The sequence below is a fragment of the Juglans microcarpa x Juglans regia genome, chromosome 4D, assembly GCF_004785595.1.
Source record: "Juglans microcarpa x Juglans regia isolate MS1-56 chromosome 4D, Jm3101_v1.0, whole genome shotgun sequence".
Lineage (NCBI taxonomy): Eukaryota > Viridiplantae > Streptophyta > Magnoliopsida > Fagales > Juglandaceae > Juglans > Juglans microcarpa x Juglans regia.
In genome coordinates, this window is record NC_054600.1 from 23,490,987 (window position 1) to 23,506,493 (window position 15,507).

The 15,507-nt window shown below is 35.0% G+C and overlaps 2 protein-coding genes across 2 annotated transcripts; one reads left to right on the plus strand and one right to left on the minus strand.

Moving 5' to 3' along the window:
• Positions 1-3,087: 3,087 nt before the first annotated feature.
• Positions 3,088-4,163, plus strand: LOC121260410 (RING-H2 finger protein ATL5-like). Its single transcript, XM_041162274.1, has one exon. It carries the CDS (start codon positions 3,264-3,266, stop codon positions 3,951-3,953), a length of 690 nt encoding a protein of 229 aa, XP_041018208.1. The 5' UTR covers positions 3,088-3,263; the 3' UTR covers positions 3,954-4,163.
• Positions 4,164-9,460: 5,297 nt separating this feature from the next.
• On the minus strand, positions 9,461-11,657 carry LOC121260411 (probable pectinesterase/pectinesterase inhibitor 7). Its single transcript, XM_041162275.1, has 2 exons — positions 10,603-11,657; positions 9,461-10,411 (listed from the first exon to the last, which is right to left on the minus strand). The coding sequence occupies exons 1-2, from the start codon at positions 11,606-11,608 to the stop codon at positions 9,717-9,719; spliced, it is 1,701 nt and encodes a 566-aa protein (XP_041018209.1). The 5' UTR covers positions 11,609-11,657; the 3' UTR covers positions 9,461-9,716.
• Between the last annotated feature and the right edge of the window lie 3,850 nt (positions 11,658-15,507).

Sequence of the window (15,507 nt, forward strand, 5' to 3'; positions counted from 1 at the left end):
CCTTTGTAAAAAAGAGAATGTCACTTTGAAAAATATTAAAAAAAAAAAAATCTTTTTTTCTTAGTGGAACCCATTTTTTTTTTTAAAAAATTTAGACTTATCTATTTGAAATCTATATCTAACATTACTCATATTCTTAATATTATGATATTTGTTGATATGCGGTTGTTATGTAATATTAGTCTGCAGAATCTCAAAAAAAAAAAAAAATGGTATAAATAATAAGCATAAAATATCTATTCAACCCACTCTGAAATTACGTCCAATAAATTTTTACTTTGCTCTCATGGTATTGTACTGTCATTTGGGTGTGTTGGCTGTGGCTGTATATAAATACGGTGATGGGTACATGTGGTCCGGGCTGTTGTGCGTTGTGGCACATGGGTTTGCGATGGAGAAGTCTTCTTTTTTGGTGGGTGGTTGGGATTTGTAGTGACTGCGATTGTGGGTGTTTTGTTGTACAGATGCAACGAGTAAAAAATAAATCAATCTTTCATCTTTGTTTTGCGATGGCTTACGTGCAGTTGGCATTTGGATCACATCATCGTTGATACAAAATAATCTCAATTATTGCTCAAATTTAATTTAAAGATCCAAGACAAACACAATTGAAGTAGGCGACACACAGTGAGAGAGAATCATAAGAGACTGTTAAGAACATAATATAAATAATTAAATTTATATTTTTAAGACAAGTAATAATTTTATATAATATCATAATAAAAATTTTAATTTCACGAACTCTAACTCTACGCTCTATTTCATCAACTTAAACTTTTAGATAGAAGAAGAATTATGAAATAGACTAACACGTCCTACAACATTTAAAATCAATTAATCAGAGAAATATCTAAGGTAGGGAGTCTTTGTTATAATGAAATGAAGATAAAGTAGTGGACTAGGAGATTTTTATCGAAGTGTATTGGTTTGAAAGGAGGAAATGGACTAAACTCTGGGTGCACGGTAGAAGCCAAGCACATGATTGTCCACATGCAACATGGAGATTTCCTGGATAAATATACGTACTACAAAGTAACAGTTTTGGTGGTGTTGTTGGAACTTGGGAAAGGGTACAATCGGGTCAAGAGGTAAATTTGACTGGCCAGGCCAACATAAAATCATAAATGAGTATTGTTTGTATGCCATCAAGTTCGTAAGTATTTTTGGAAGGGCTTTCTTGTTTTCTCATACAAATGGGGCCATGTGTGCTTTTTGGGTGTTTATACTTTATACATAATACGGTTGATGAGATAAAAGTATGATGGCATTCATGAATCATGACTACTGTTGTCTTGTACATCCGATGAATCATGACTACTGTTGTCTTGTACATCCCTATCCTTCTCATTCCTTTTGTGTGGTGTTTGTAGGCTTTCAAACATATTAATCTTAATGAAACTTGAATAATGGTATTTTAAATAGTATCAATCTAATGTATTTTAAGTGGTGATATCAACAAATGTACCCGTAATTTAGCTTTACAGACAATCAAGTTTGAGTAAAAATACACATCGATTTGAAATAAACCCCGAGAAGTTATGATTATCAAATCATTAATGGGTTTTTGTAGGTGAAAATGAACTGCAACTTTGCAGAAATTGCAAGCAACTTTTACAGTGGTGCAGAAAGGAAAGTTTACTTTACTGTAATGGTTCCTTCTGTGTTTCACGTTCAGATGAACCGAATAAAGAAAATGGATGATCCCCTTGGTAGATTTATTGCTCTGGAAAGTGGAAACTTTCCTTCTAGCCAGAATCTGTTGGATGATATCATGACGCTGTGCTTCTTATATTTGGATATATTCCGTGCGTACAGGGTCGAGATCAGAGAACTGTAAAAATGATCACGAGTTTCCTATTGACAGTATAAATAAAAGAGAAAAATGAAGATTTTATTGTCAACTCGCTGCGTAGAGTAATTTTTTCACCCTCAAATTTATCATTAGTGTAATTATATATATTTTTAAATATTCTAAAAAAATATATAATTTTATTAATAGTTACTTATTTTAACCATTAAAAAGTAAAAAAGAAAATCCATGAGCTATAACTTTGACGAGGCAAAATTATGGGTGTATCATTTTCTATTTAGTAAAGTGTTTACAGGATATAATTTGATTTAAAAGATAAATTTTAAAATTTAAAATTTAAATTTTACAAATCAAATTTTACCATTTAAATGATGTGAAATATGTACTCTATACATCGACTTGATAATACAATAACTCAAAAGAAAATTATTACACTCGAGAAATGATTTGAGTCATTTTCTTTAATCAATGATTGTATTTAATTATTAAATTAAAAATAAGAATACAAGAAGAGGAAACGAATGACTTTGTATATGCAGTTATATTTTTAGGGTTTATAGATTATAATTATGTAATAAGTTCTATTATTAAAATATTATTTATTATTTAGTAATCATATGTTTAAAACACTTTGAAATATATTACATTTATTTGAAAATAAATATAAAAAATGATTTCAAAACTAGAAATGCCGATTATTTGATATGTTAAAGATTATAACTATATTTTTAAAAGTTTGAAAATTGTATAGGTATTTCGCGTGACACTTAATAAAAATCTCATTGCAATAAATATAGTGCAAGCACCAAATAAAAAAAAAAGAGCAAAAAATAGGTTACGTTTGAAATTTAAATGGATCTCAAATGAGCTGTAAAAAATAATAAAAAGATAATAAATAATAACAAAAAATAATAATAAAATATTCTCACTAACCAATAACTAATCAATAATAGCCTAAAGAAGTTAGATTGGGACTCTATTCGTTGACCGAGTCAACGAGGGAATATTGAAAAAAACATACATCTATTTTGACCGTATTTATGCTGCATCCGATATTGTCTATGTACTTTACTAACTGATGCTATTGATTATCATGTTTTTAAATATCATTTATCTTTGATACACCCTAATGTAAAAGTTTATTAGATAATCATATTATACTACACGGAGAGAACGTGGATAGTAGAATTTTACCGTACATAATAAAAGCAGTTTTTCCACGGCAGATAATTGATACTATTAGAAGGGAGTTACTAGGTAAAGGAATCCCGCCAAAAAGCTCAAAATAGCAATGACCGAAACCCATTTTCTGACCGCATAGGAACCTTCCTCGGTCCTTTCCAAACCACACCCCCCCCCCTCGGCCTCTACAACCGATATAATCTTAAAACCCCTCAGTGTACCCCTTCCCCTCTCAGGCTCATCTCTCTCTCTCCCTCTCTCTCTCTGTGTTATGGAGGATAACCGGAGCTATGCTCTCAACGGGAAGATTATGCTATGTTCGGTGGTCACTCTATTCCTTGTCGTACTCATCATGGTCGGCTTTCGTATCTTCTCTCGATGCTGCTTCCACAGTCACCGCCGACGACGCCGGCGAGCCCGCCATTCCTCATATAACTCCGTTACCCCCAACACCACCACCTCTACTCAAGGCCTCGACCCCTCCATCCTCCATGCCCTCCCAACTTTCACCTACTCCTTTAAAACTCACGACTCTCCGCTGGAATGCGCCGTCTGCTTATCCGAGTTCGAAGACGACGACAAAGGCCGAGTCTTGCCCAAATGTCAACACTTTTTTCACGTCGAGTGCATTGATACGTGGTTCCAGTCTGTCTCTAATTGCCCGCTGTGCAGAGCCCCGATTGTGGCCGATATTTCGGTGTTGAAACCCGACATCGCTTCCGAAACGGAGAATGAACCCGTTGGTACACTGACAGAACCGGCTCATACGGAAGCAGCTGAAAGGGGTGTCCCGGAGTTTTCACAGCCGGTGAATCTGGGACCCAATGGTTGCCGGAGAAAGCCATCTGAGCTTATGAGTGTAGTTGTAGAGGTGCCTCGGCTGGGAGGGTTGGATGAGATGGATTCGGGTTCACCCGGGGAATATCGGGTACTCTCGTTGAAGAGGATGTGTAGCATATGAGGGGAATATGCTGTGATGCTCATGAATCGGAAGTCGAACCCGAGAGAAGGAGCAATGGGAGGCTGTTCCGTGTTAGCAGAAGCACTGTCTCTCAGAACACATGGCAGTTATCTTGCATACGTTGCAAATGTACAGCTGGCTTAGGCTTAGCTTAGCTCACTCTTGTTGGATGTACATAACTCCTTTGTTGAACACTGTTTTACTTTGATTTCATAACATGGTGGGAAACTTCCAATCTTCTTACCCTAAATGCATGACAAAAGAACTGAAAAAATTAACAAGAAACTTAAAACAACACTGATTGAATGGCATTGCATGCATGAAGGTGTGAAAGTAGTACGATGCAAAGGTACCAAGATAATGTGTCGTAGAAATTTACATGTAGAATTTTGCATTTTCCTTTTGGATTGTTGTAATTGTACTATTAAAAGAATGAGTAGTATTATATGGAGTCGTGGAATGCGTGAATGTCGTGCAATCGCTTTAAAAAAGAGTGAGATCTACTATTAAAAAATTATTATTTTTATATAAATCTCGTATTTATTCATTTTTTTAAAATGATTGCATGACGCTTTCGTACTTACGACTGCAAATATTATTTCTGTAACAGTATAGAAGCTGCAACAAAATGACATTCCAATTCTTTAACTTTTTTTTTTTTTTTTCTATCCCCTTGACATTATAACTCAAATTAAGAGGGACAACAATTATACTATTTCCAATGGTGCGGATAAAAATTGGGTGTTAATTTAAAGAAAAATAATTTATACACAACATTTTTCGTAACAATATTTTTATTGAAGGATAATTTTGTAAAATATTTTATAAAAATAGTATTTTTTATAAAAATAATTTTATTTATAATATTATTATAAAATATGTTGTGAAAATATGTTGTGTATCAATACTTTAATTTAAAATGATCATTACGTTATAATTATGCAATTTAGGTTCTTTTAAAGAAAGGAAATTGAAGGAAAAAGAGGGCGGGGCAAATGTTGAGGGTCATAAACGGTAAACCATTTTACCTAGCATTCTGATATACTTATCCCGACTGAGGTTTCGTTTGGAAACACAACTCATCTCATCTCATCATTACAATTTTTTTAAATCATAAAACAATAATAATAATAATAAATAATATTCTAATAATATTTTATCAACTCAACTCAATTCAATTCAACTCATTTCAACATCCAAACGCACTCTGACTCAGGTGTATTGGAATTTTTTTTTAAGTATTTAAATATATTAAAAACATTGTGAAAAGAAAAAAAAAAAAAACACAAAACACAAAAGCGACAAACATGAGCGGGCTACTTTGGGGCTTTGGGCGGCAGAATAGCCCGACTCATTGCATAGAAAAATACTACTTTGCCCTTCCATTTATAATGTTCTATTTGACTGCTTGACAAAAATTTTTTTTTTTACTTAGTGATTGAGGAAGTGATTTTAACTATATTGAAATTTTTTTTATATTTTTTAAAAATATTTAAATATATTAAAAAAATTATGAAGAGGAAAAAAAAAAAAAAAACAAAACATAAAAGCGGTAAGCATGAGTAGCACTGTAGCAGAGTACCCTGACTCTATTGCATATAGCTAGCTAGGTGAGGTTGTAGTCAGTCACATGCGGGTTGTTAGAGGCAGAGACTAGCTAGCTAAGGTGAGGTTGATTGAAAGGCATGCAGTCAGTCACATGCCAAGCCTGGCCCTAAAGGTCATTGGAACTTGGACAGGAATGATCCAGTTGGATCACCGAGGCAATTTTAGGCCCGATTGGGACTGATACATTTTATATCTTATCCGTACAATCTTATTTCATTTCATTTTAATATTTTAATATCAAAAATATAAATACTTAATTTTTAAATTTTTTATTTAATTATTATCTAATTATTATTATTTTTCTAAACTTTTAAACAAAACATAAAAAATAATTCAAATTTTATAAATTTTAAAATAAAAATAATATTATAATAATATTTAACTTTATAATATTTTTATTTAAATTTTTCTTTTTCACTTTTTTAAAATTCTACAAAACATTTTAACACAAATTATTTCTGATTTTTCGAAATCTCCATAAGTTGGTCTGCCTTTGGATATTAGGCCTAGATAATGTGGGCTTCTTGGTGTGATGGGCCTGCAACAAGGTCAGCTTAATAAACCTATACAGATTTATTTAATTTTTTTCAAAAGCTTACACGATAATGTTTCCAATTTGAAGCCTGGAAGCCCATGATCAGTTTTGGCCCATGAAAGACTATGCACGTGTGTTGTATTTGTGTATTAGAAGTATAGGGTCGAGAAGCTCTTTTGTTTTTGGGTAAGTTAACGTTGAGAGTAATGTACTAATGTATAAGGAAAATTGTGGTGTGAATTGTAATACGTGAATTTACCAACTAAATACTATATTTATTCCCAAATAAAATCGAACAAAATGTATTTTATGCTAGTTTAATAAACAAGCCTTATGCTAACCCTTTATAAAAAAGTAGATCCTACTAATAAAAAATAATTTTTTTTAATAATTTTTTAAGATGGGTCTACTTTTTATAAAGGCTTGCACGAACTTATTTATTTAGAATTTATACAAATTATTTCTCAAAAAAAAAAAAATGCAATAGTAACTAATCATGTGGAGTTATAATCAAGAAATTATTATCAATATTTTGTCATTTAAGTTGTCAAGATGATTACTCATACGTTGCCTTTGCCTTATCCATTCCCTTTATACAATATCTTGTTGTTGCCTTATCCATTCTCACATATGCCATGAGTTGTTTCAAGCTACTTGCTAGCTTTTGTAAGGAGTTGGAGAGGATGATGGCAAGGTTCTGGTGGGGATAGAGAAATGATGAAAAAAAATTGCATTGGATGAGGTGGAATTGTATGTGTCAATCTAAGTTTAGAGGAGGGATGAGTTTTAAGGATTTACAGTTTTTTAATATGGCACTTTTGTCTAAGGTATCGTTTGGATTCGAAGATGAGTTGAGATGAGTTGAGATGGGTTGTGAATAGTAGTGAGATGAGTTGTGAATAGTAGTGAGATTTGTGAGTTAAAGTTGATGAATAATAATGAATAGTAGTGAGATGAGTTGAGATGAGTTGAAATGAGTTGAAATGACTTGCGAATACAAACTGGGCCTAAGCAAGAATGGAGAATTTTATAAACTGAGGGTTTCCTTTTACACCGAATCTTTAAAGCAAGATACTTTCCACAAGGGAATTTTTTTGCCTCTAAGTTAGAACCAAACCCCTTTTATGCATGGAAAGGGATATGGGAAGCCAAAAAATGGTTGTTGTAGGGATGCAGATGGAGAGTAGGGATGAGAGAAAATATTCATATCTGGAAGGACGCTTGGATTCCTAGCCACAAGCCTTTGGTGGATGAATTGATATTGAGGGAAGATACTGACACGAAAGAGATAGTGGACACTCTTATTGATTCAGAAACAAAAGGATGTAGGATGGATCATATTAGAGCTCTCTTTAATCCAATTGTAGCAGTTAACATTTTGAAAATAAAGCTGTCATCAAATTAATATGAGGATAAATGGATATGGACACAAGAAAAGAATGAGATTTTTAGTGTTAAAAGTGCTTATAGATTGATACAAGACTTGAGTAGCAACAGTGATGGGGAGAGTTCGAATGCTACAGATCAGAAGAGGCTATGGAAAATGTTGTGGAAGATGCAGGTCTCGAAGAGAATTCGAACTTTTGCATGGCGAGTTTGTAGAGATATATTGCCTACTCTTACAAATCTAAAAAAGAAGAAAGTAGATATGGAAGATAGATGTTGCTTTTGCAAGGCAGCCCTTGAGGATGTTCATCATGCCTTTGTTTCTTGTCCATTATTCAAAGGCTTATGGAAGAATTATGTACCTATTATGCAGCAGCTGCCTCTAGACTTGGATTTCTTGGCTGTGACTAATTTTATTCTTGATAGAGGAACAAAGTTAGAATTTATAATGTTCTTTCTTATAACTTGGGGCCTGTGGTTCAGACGCAATAAGATGTAGATGAAACAGCTTTTGATTCAGCCCGAGCAGGTTATAAACCATTCTCTGTCTATGCATAAAACTTTTACTGATTTAAGAAGTTCATCAACTCAGAGTGCCAAAAGAGTATGTAGTTGGAATCCTCCTTCAAGAGGTTTTCTAAAATTGAATGTGGATGGAGCTGTGTTTTCAAATGTAAGAAAGGCTGGTGTGGGGGTGGTACATCACGATGACAAAGGTCAACAAGTTATGACTACAAGCAAGATTGAAAATGAGGTGGAGAATCCATCTACCATTGAACTGTTGGCCTTATTAAGAGGTTTACAATTGGTTGTCCACTTGGGATTTTCAAAACTAGTTGTTGAGATTGATTGTATGTTGCTGGTTCAAGAACTTAAAAATGAACAAGATTCTTTGCTAGCAGATCATAATCTTATTATGGAAGCTAAGAGCTTGCTACAACATTTTCAAGAGGTTGAAGTTCAACATGTGCATTAAATGGGGAATGAGGTAGCTCATATATTAGCACGTTATGTTTGGAATGTTGATAATATTTCTATGTGGTGGGAGCATGTTCCTACTTTTGTTGATCATTCTCTTTGAATTGATCAAAATAATATGTATTGAGGTTTTATGAATGAATGAATGTCTGGTTATCAAAAATAAAAAAAGTTGTCAAGATGATTAGTTTCAATTGTCTGACTAAATTGGATGATTTAGAAAGAGATATACATATTATGCAAGTTCTATAACATTTTAATGTTGTCTATGTAAGATTTTTTGATAGCGTGGATTTCACGTGAACATTATCACTCAGCTTTGCATTAAACTAGTCAATTTGATTAAACAATTAGATTGTAATTCAATGAAGGGGTCATCCAAAACTCTAACTGAAAAAACAGTGGGCACTCTCTGCACACAGCTTTCTTTCTACTCCTTACTGCTGTAATTTAGAAGGCGATGCCATCACACGTTGGCACATTTTTCAATCTAAATGGAGTCTGTATTTCGGTACAGTTTTACGAAAGACCCATGTTCAATTCGCCATTTTGTTGACTTACATGGTTACTTGAAGTTGCAACCAATCCGTCGTTGTAAAATATGATCATGAAATTGAGTTTTCCCTCTGGATATTCCTTGTCAATGCAAACCCAATGCTGTCTGCGAGAGGCTGACGCTATCACCATGACAGTGTCTGCGTTAGAAGCACGTAAAGGACAATCCGAAACCATAGAAATGCAAATTGATCATGGTTGATGGTACGTACCCAGATTTCTACATGAATTGTGGTCGTTTTCATTTCTTCATAAAGTTGGAAAGCATTTACAGATACCCTCAAGTCAATTCCACCCAACTTCAAATTCAAGATTTCATTGGAGACGTTCTTTTTGATTAGCCATTAATTTCTGTGGCCTTCTGAACATTAGACAAATTAAAATTGTTTTTTTATTGGGTACAGAGAACGGACAGCTAGCGGGACTTAAATGGGTTGTTAGGTCTCTGAATCATCTGATTCATTCATAATTGCTTCTGATGAATTTTAGTCTGGCTCAAAGACGTACATAAAGTCTCTGTTCTTCAATGTTACTTGAGAATAACTGACATTCTTGAATGCATTGTGTACTATCATTGACTGTCAAAACCAAGCTGTTTTTCAAAGGCTTGGGCTTTCACATGCTTTTCAAATCTCTCTGATAAAAAGAAATGAAGCAAACAAATAAATAAATGAACGAAAAAAAAAGCCATCTGTTTGTGTTCATATGATCAAGCCACCAGCGAACGGCACTCCTGTTTGAGGCAGCCAGTCATCCCCTAGCAAGAAGTTTGCCACCGTGAAATTAGCAACTTCCGTGGCATTCATCACGTGGTAACCAGACCATGTCACTCTGTTTGTAGTGTTTGATCCGGGTCCCGTGTTGTTGTACTCTGCATAATACAATGTGCTTAGCGCAAATTCCCCATTCCACGCCATCCAACCAGCAGGATTTATCAATCTATCCATGAAAGTTTGCACATAAACTGTCCTGGAGTACTCCTTCCACGGCCTTCCCAAGTACGTCTGAGTTGTGCCATTGCTCGATGCCAATTCATCTGCAGCTCTAATCCTACAGTTCTGAATTGAAGTACCCGTGTTCTGATTTGGGTCTGTTCTTCCTTGCGCTGTGATGGCATTGAATTGTCCACTCATTGGCAGCCGAGGATATAGGTTACAATTTTGGAAAACAACTGCAGCGTTTCCAAATATAAAATCGACTGTGCCATATATGTCACACTCTCTATAAAATTGTCGGAGAGAATGTGTGTATAAGGTGTCCTGGTACGCTTCAAAGCTGCAGCTGTAAAACGTAGACAAGTCTGCCCCATTTCGAAGTGCTACCGCCTGGTGCTTGATTGCCCCGGCTGTGTTGCGGAAAGTAATGTTCACGGCCACAAACCCTGGCGCGACCACAGCTGCAAAATCAACATGAAACCCATTAGATCTTATGATATTATATTTCTTACTATATATATGTGAGAGTATATGATATCCATCATCCATCCTGCATTTCCAATGAACATTGAAAATGGAGCCATTTTAGTTCATTCTGGCACGCTAACTAAAAATTAAACTGTTTGTACTAGGTGGGAAATGATTTATATACCAAATGTTGCGGAATTGAAGGTTGTCCACCCATCAACGACGCTGCGGTTGCCCGTGATAATTGTCTGGTTGATACCATCTCCAATCATCATCAAGTACTTTTTTTTCTTGGCAATGGACACATACTCTTCGTAAACACCTTCCGTGACGTAGATCAAGAAGTAGCCATCGGCAAGAACAGAGTTGTTTGGAGCTGCAGCAATGGCGTCATTAATGGTGGTGAAGTTTCCAGTTCCATCTTGACTCACGGTCACGATGTCAGACACCAGAACCTCATCATCATTATCCGTCGACTGCAGTAGCTTTCTACGACTCGCTGACTCGTAAATAGCTCGCGTCCGGCTCGACATTTTTAAGGGCAAGCGTCCATTTTTAAAACCAACTTGTTTCCTCTTAGGCTGCCATGCTGTGCTTTTCTTTTTTCTAGGCACCCAACCCTTGGTAAAAAGAGCTAGAGAGACGCTATACAGCTTAGTGTCACTAGCAAGCGGGACTGAGAGGCCCTTCTTTATGCTCCAAGCTGAAGCCGTGGCTTGAAGGCCATCCGAACAAGTTTGCTCGTTGGTTAAAATGGCGCTAAGAAAAGTTTGGATATCCTCCGCTCGCTGGCTAGAAAGAATTCTTCCAGTAGAGTTTACAGTTTGGAAGGAGCTCAAGAGGAAATCCATGTTAAGTCCGGCAAGCAGCCGGCAATCTTCGAGTGCCCGAATTGCTGATGTTGTCAAGGTGGAGTTGCGCCTTAGATACTTGTCCACCAGCATCAGAAATTTGCGGGATTGAGACACTGCTTTTCTGACTGAATACCTGCTATAGTAATACACATTGGCCGTGGTTTGGTTAGGGAGTACAGATCTGCAATAAGCAGGGTCCGGGGTGGACTTGCAAATGGTTACTGATGAGACCGGGCTGGTTGAATTGCTATCAGCAAAAGAAAGAGAGACAAACAAGGGAAATAGAACGAGGTATGAAAAAGTTAAGAAACAGGAGAGCTTAAGCTTGGAAGTCATTATTGGTTTCAGTGATCTTTTAGACAAGACAAGGGAGAAGCTAAGAATATGCAGTATGAAGGAATGAACAAATGGGTTGAATATATAGGGAAGGGAGCTACAATAATTTATAGGAGGATAATTAGGTTGATAATTAGGTTAATAATAAGGAAAATATTTTAAATATAAGGAGATTACAAAAAAATAAACTCACAAAATTATGTTGATTGACAGGTACGTCAGATTGTAAAGTTATTTTTATTATAAAATAAATTTAATTGATCCATGCAATCACATTAATTTATAAATTTATTTTATATAATTTTTTTTATATATATAGCAGTTTTCAAATAATATTGATATAATTGGTGGTCATAGAGATCAAGGAATTTTCCGTGGGTATTTAAATATGCGAAGTCAACCTGCATCTTGACTTGTTCGAAAGCGCGTTGGTGATCTTGGGGTTGATGGTTATAAAGTTAATAAATATGGGTAGTTGCCATGAAGATAGGGATAGCAAGCTGTAACGCAAATTGACATTAATTTCTGATTCAATTCACGATCATCAAATAGTTTAATCCCTTACATCGCGATCGTGGGAATTTGGTCATGATTGGGTTTTGTCTCATACTGGGATTATATGAATTTCCTTTTTTGTCAAACGTTGTGGGGTAGGTGCCAACCATCGTGGTGACAAACCCAAATACGATCGAAAGACATGATCCGTGAGATACCCAAATTGTAGATATCATTCTCTGATCCTAAGTACCTAACACCAATATTCAATCGTTTCTGTTCAGAACCTTCTCCTATTATAACTTTCTACTTGTTATTGTCACAAATTATACCTACTATTAAATGGAAATATTATTGTTCTTTCAGAGCTTTCTGCAGGTTGAAACGTCTTTTCACGTCGGTTTTAGGGGCCATTTTAAGTTCAGAAAATACAGAAAATAGCGATAGATGAGTCGTTTCTGCAATCATCTCTCCGGCAATATTAAACTTTACTTGTTTTGAATTCATGGTGGTAGCTAGTCAGCACCCAAATGATGCGATCTGCCGACTACACTAACTAATTACATATATAATTGTACGTTAGACAATCATAAAAGCGTAATATCAAGAAAAGTTTGTTGCATACTGGCCATGGTTGTGTTGCAGCAGCCGGCAAGAATTTGATCACCCTCATAACAAATGTGAAAATGAGGCACCACCTCTCTTTTATTCAATCGGGTCATGAGTCCCATGCATTAATCATTTTTACTTGTATTGATCATCATGATCTATCAATCATTTTTCCACAGAATTAGTATCGATACCCTCTTCCCAAAGTTAATTATATTCTAATCATCATCTCTTGACTTGACTGAAAAACACGTACAGTACTCTAACAGAGTGAACTCTACTCATTTAGCGAGTTGGAAAAGGATGCATGCATGCATCGATACGGTGGAAGCGGACCCTACATCTTTCACTAGTCCTCCAAAGCTTCATTTGTTATACCTAAAAAGTAGAGAGAGAAAGAGAGAGAGAGAGAGAGAGATCAAACAAATATACCAGCACTAGGTAGAACCTATCTAGGAGGAGCTTAACGCGTAAACATCATGTGCTGTTGCAAAAGAGAACGAAGCTTCCCGGTACTGTTTTCTTTTTTTAAAACTGGTTAATGCGATCGACCCACTTTCATTGAAGAAACGAAACGGTCAAATCCTTGATTGTTTCCAGAGCTACAATCCGAATGAAATATAGATTAGTTATAGTTCAATTATTATTAAATGATGCAGACTGCAGTCGTTCAAATTAAGTTGCTCATTTGAATCTGCCCAACAAAGTCAAAAGACGTGGATCATATGTAATTCGTTGTGACTTGGAAAGTTTGACTCCATCCAAACATATTTGGATTAAACTTTGGGCCAACATTCTCAAGAAGCTGCAGGTGTAGGGTCAAAGAAAACAAAGCCAGCAGAAGGCTGGACGGATCATGATTTTCTTACTTCGATTGGACGCAGCTAGGGGCTGGTTTTAGAAAACTCCTAAACCACCGACTTGGGCAATGATCATGCACGACTAATAGGGTCCTTATTTCACTGTTGTTTACGTGTACGCAGAGGGCACACATGCAAATGTTGAAATACTTGTTAGTTTGGGGAACATCATGTGCCTAACTAAGATATCATGTACATGGAAGATCATGTGCAAATAGCTAGGCAAATAACATTATTTTTCTAATAAAACATTGGGTGCGGGTATATAATTAGAGTATTACTACAGATCAACTATTGTAGTTGTGCACACATTGCACACACTACGTGGCTGCTTTTAATCTTTTGTTTTTTTTTTTTTATTTTTTGGTGAAAAACGCACTAGACTTTCTGGCTTTTACCCCTCTCTCTCATTATCTCTCTCTCCAGCGTCTCTCTCATCAACTCTCTCTCATCATCTCTATCTCTCACTGGCTCTTTCTCTCTCCTCGACTCTCTCTCTCATCAGATCTCTCTCTCATCAACTTTCTCTCTCATTGACTTTCTCTCTCATCCCTCATCATCTCTCTCTCATCGTCTTTCTCTCTCATCTCGGCTCTCTCCTCGACTCTCTCTCATAAGATCTCTCTCTCTCTCTCATCTCGGTCTCTCTTTCTCTCATTGTCTCTCTCGCCTGCTCTCTCTCTCATCGTCTCTCTCTCAGTTCGGTAATAATTTCAAATTTGAGAGATGTGATTTGGATGATGCCACGTAGGATGTGCAAAAGTAGCTGCTCCCAATATTTTTTCATATAATTAATGAACAAAAAGGCATCTCGATCTGAGAAAAAACAAGTTATATATAGAGAAATGATATATACAAGTTTCAAATGTATAAGTCTCGTGCAAATCTTTTATAAAAAAATGGACTTCACTATGAAGAAGTGTGAAAATTTTATTTTTTATTGATGAGACCTATATTTTTATAAAAAAATGTGTACATTTAAGACTTGTACCTAACATGATTACTCATATAAATGTCTAGCTTTCTCACTTGCAATGTACGTAGTACTTAACAAGGATTGATCATGTGGATTGGTCAAATTAATACGTTTACTAGTATAAAAAAATGAACTTCTTGATATATACGGATATATATTAAAGGAGACAAACTCGAGATGATGCAAGCTAGCTAGCTAGATATATAGGTCTAGCTAATCCGAACGTTCGTATGAAATATAAATATATATATGATTAATTACATCCAACCCAGAATCAGAAAATGATCATTGCCGTTTCACCTCATCATGATTATCATCATGTTGACCATTTAAATTAAGTTGAGAGATTGCTATATTAGATTAATTAATTAAAGCCATTATATAATTATGGCTATTAATTATGTAGTTTCATGACATATATGCATGGACAATAATTTAATTAGACTTTTTGAGGTAATTAATTATAAGCTTCGATCAAAACCTTCCATTGCACTTCTCGTGTCTAATTAATGTTTCCTAAATCCTAGTACTGGTTCCCTAGACGTAAGGCTATTCCCATTGAATTGACTTTTTGAGAACGGATCGACCGCGAGTATTTCTTATTTATGTCATGGATGCCTACGTGTCAATATCAATGCGTGAACTCGTTTACAATAAAATTTTTCTTTATTCATGTCACGAAGATTCGTCAATAATGGACGAGAACATGATGCATGGTATTTTCATTTGTTATTTCCCTTCTATTAAAGTATCTAAGGTCTGGTTTGTTTTTACATAAAAAAGATAAAATAAGTTGATATTAAATTTAAAAATTATTAAAATATTTTTTAATATTATTTTTATATTAAGATTCGAAAATTTTAAATTATTTATTTTATTTTGTGTATAAATTTAAAAAAATTATAATAATTATATTAGATTATATAAGATAAGATGAGAAATATTGTAAAAACAAATAA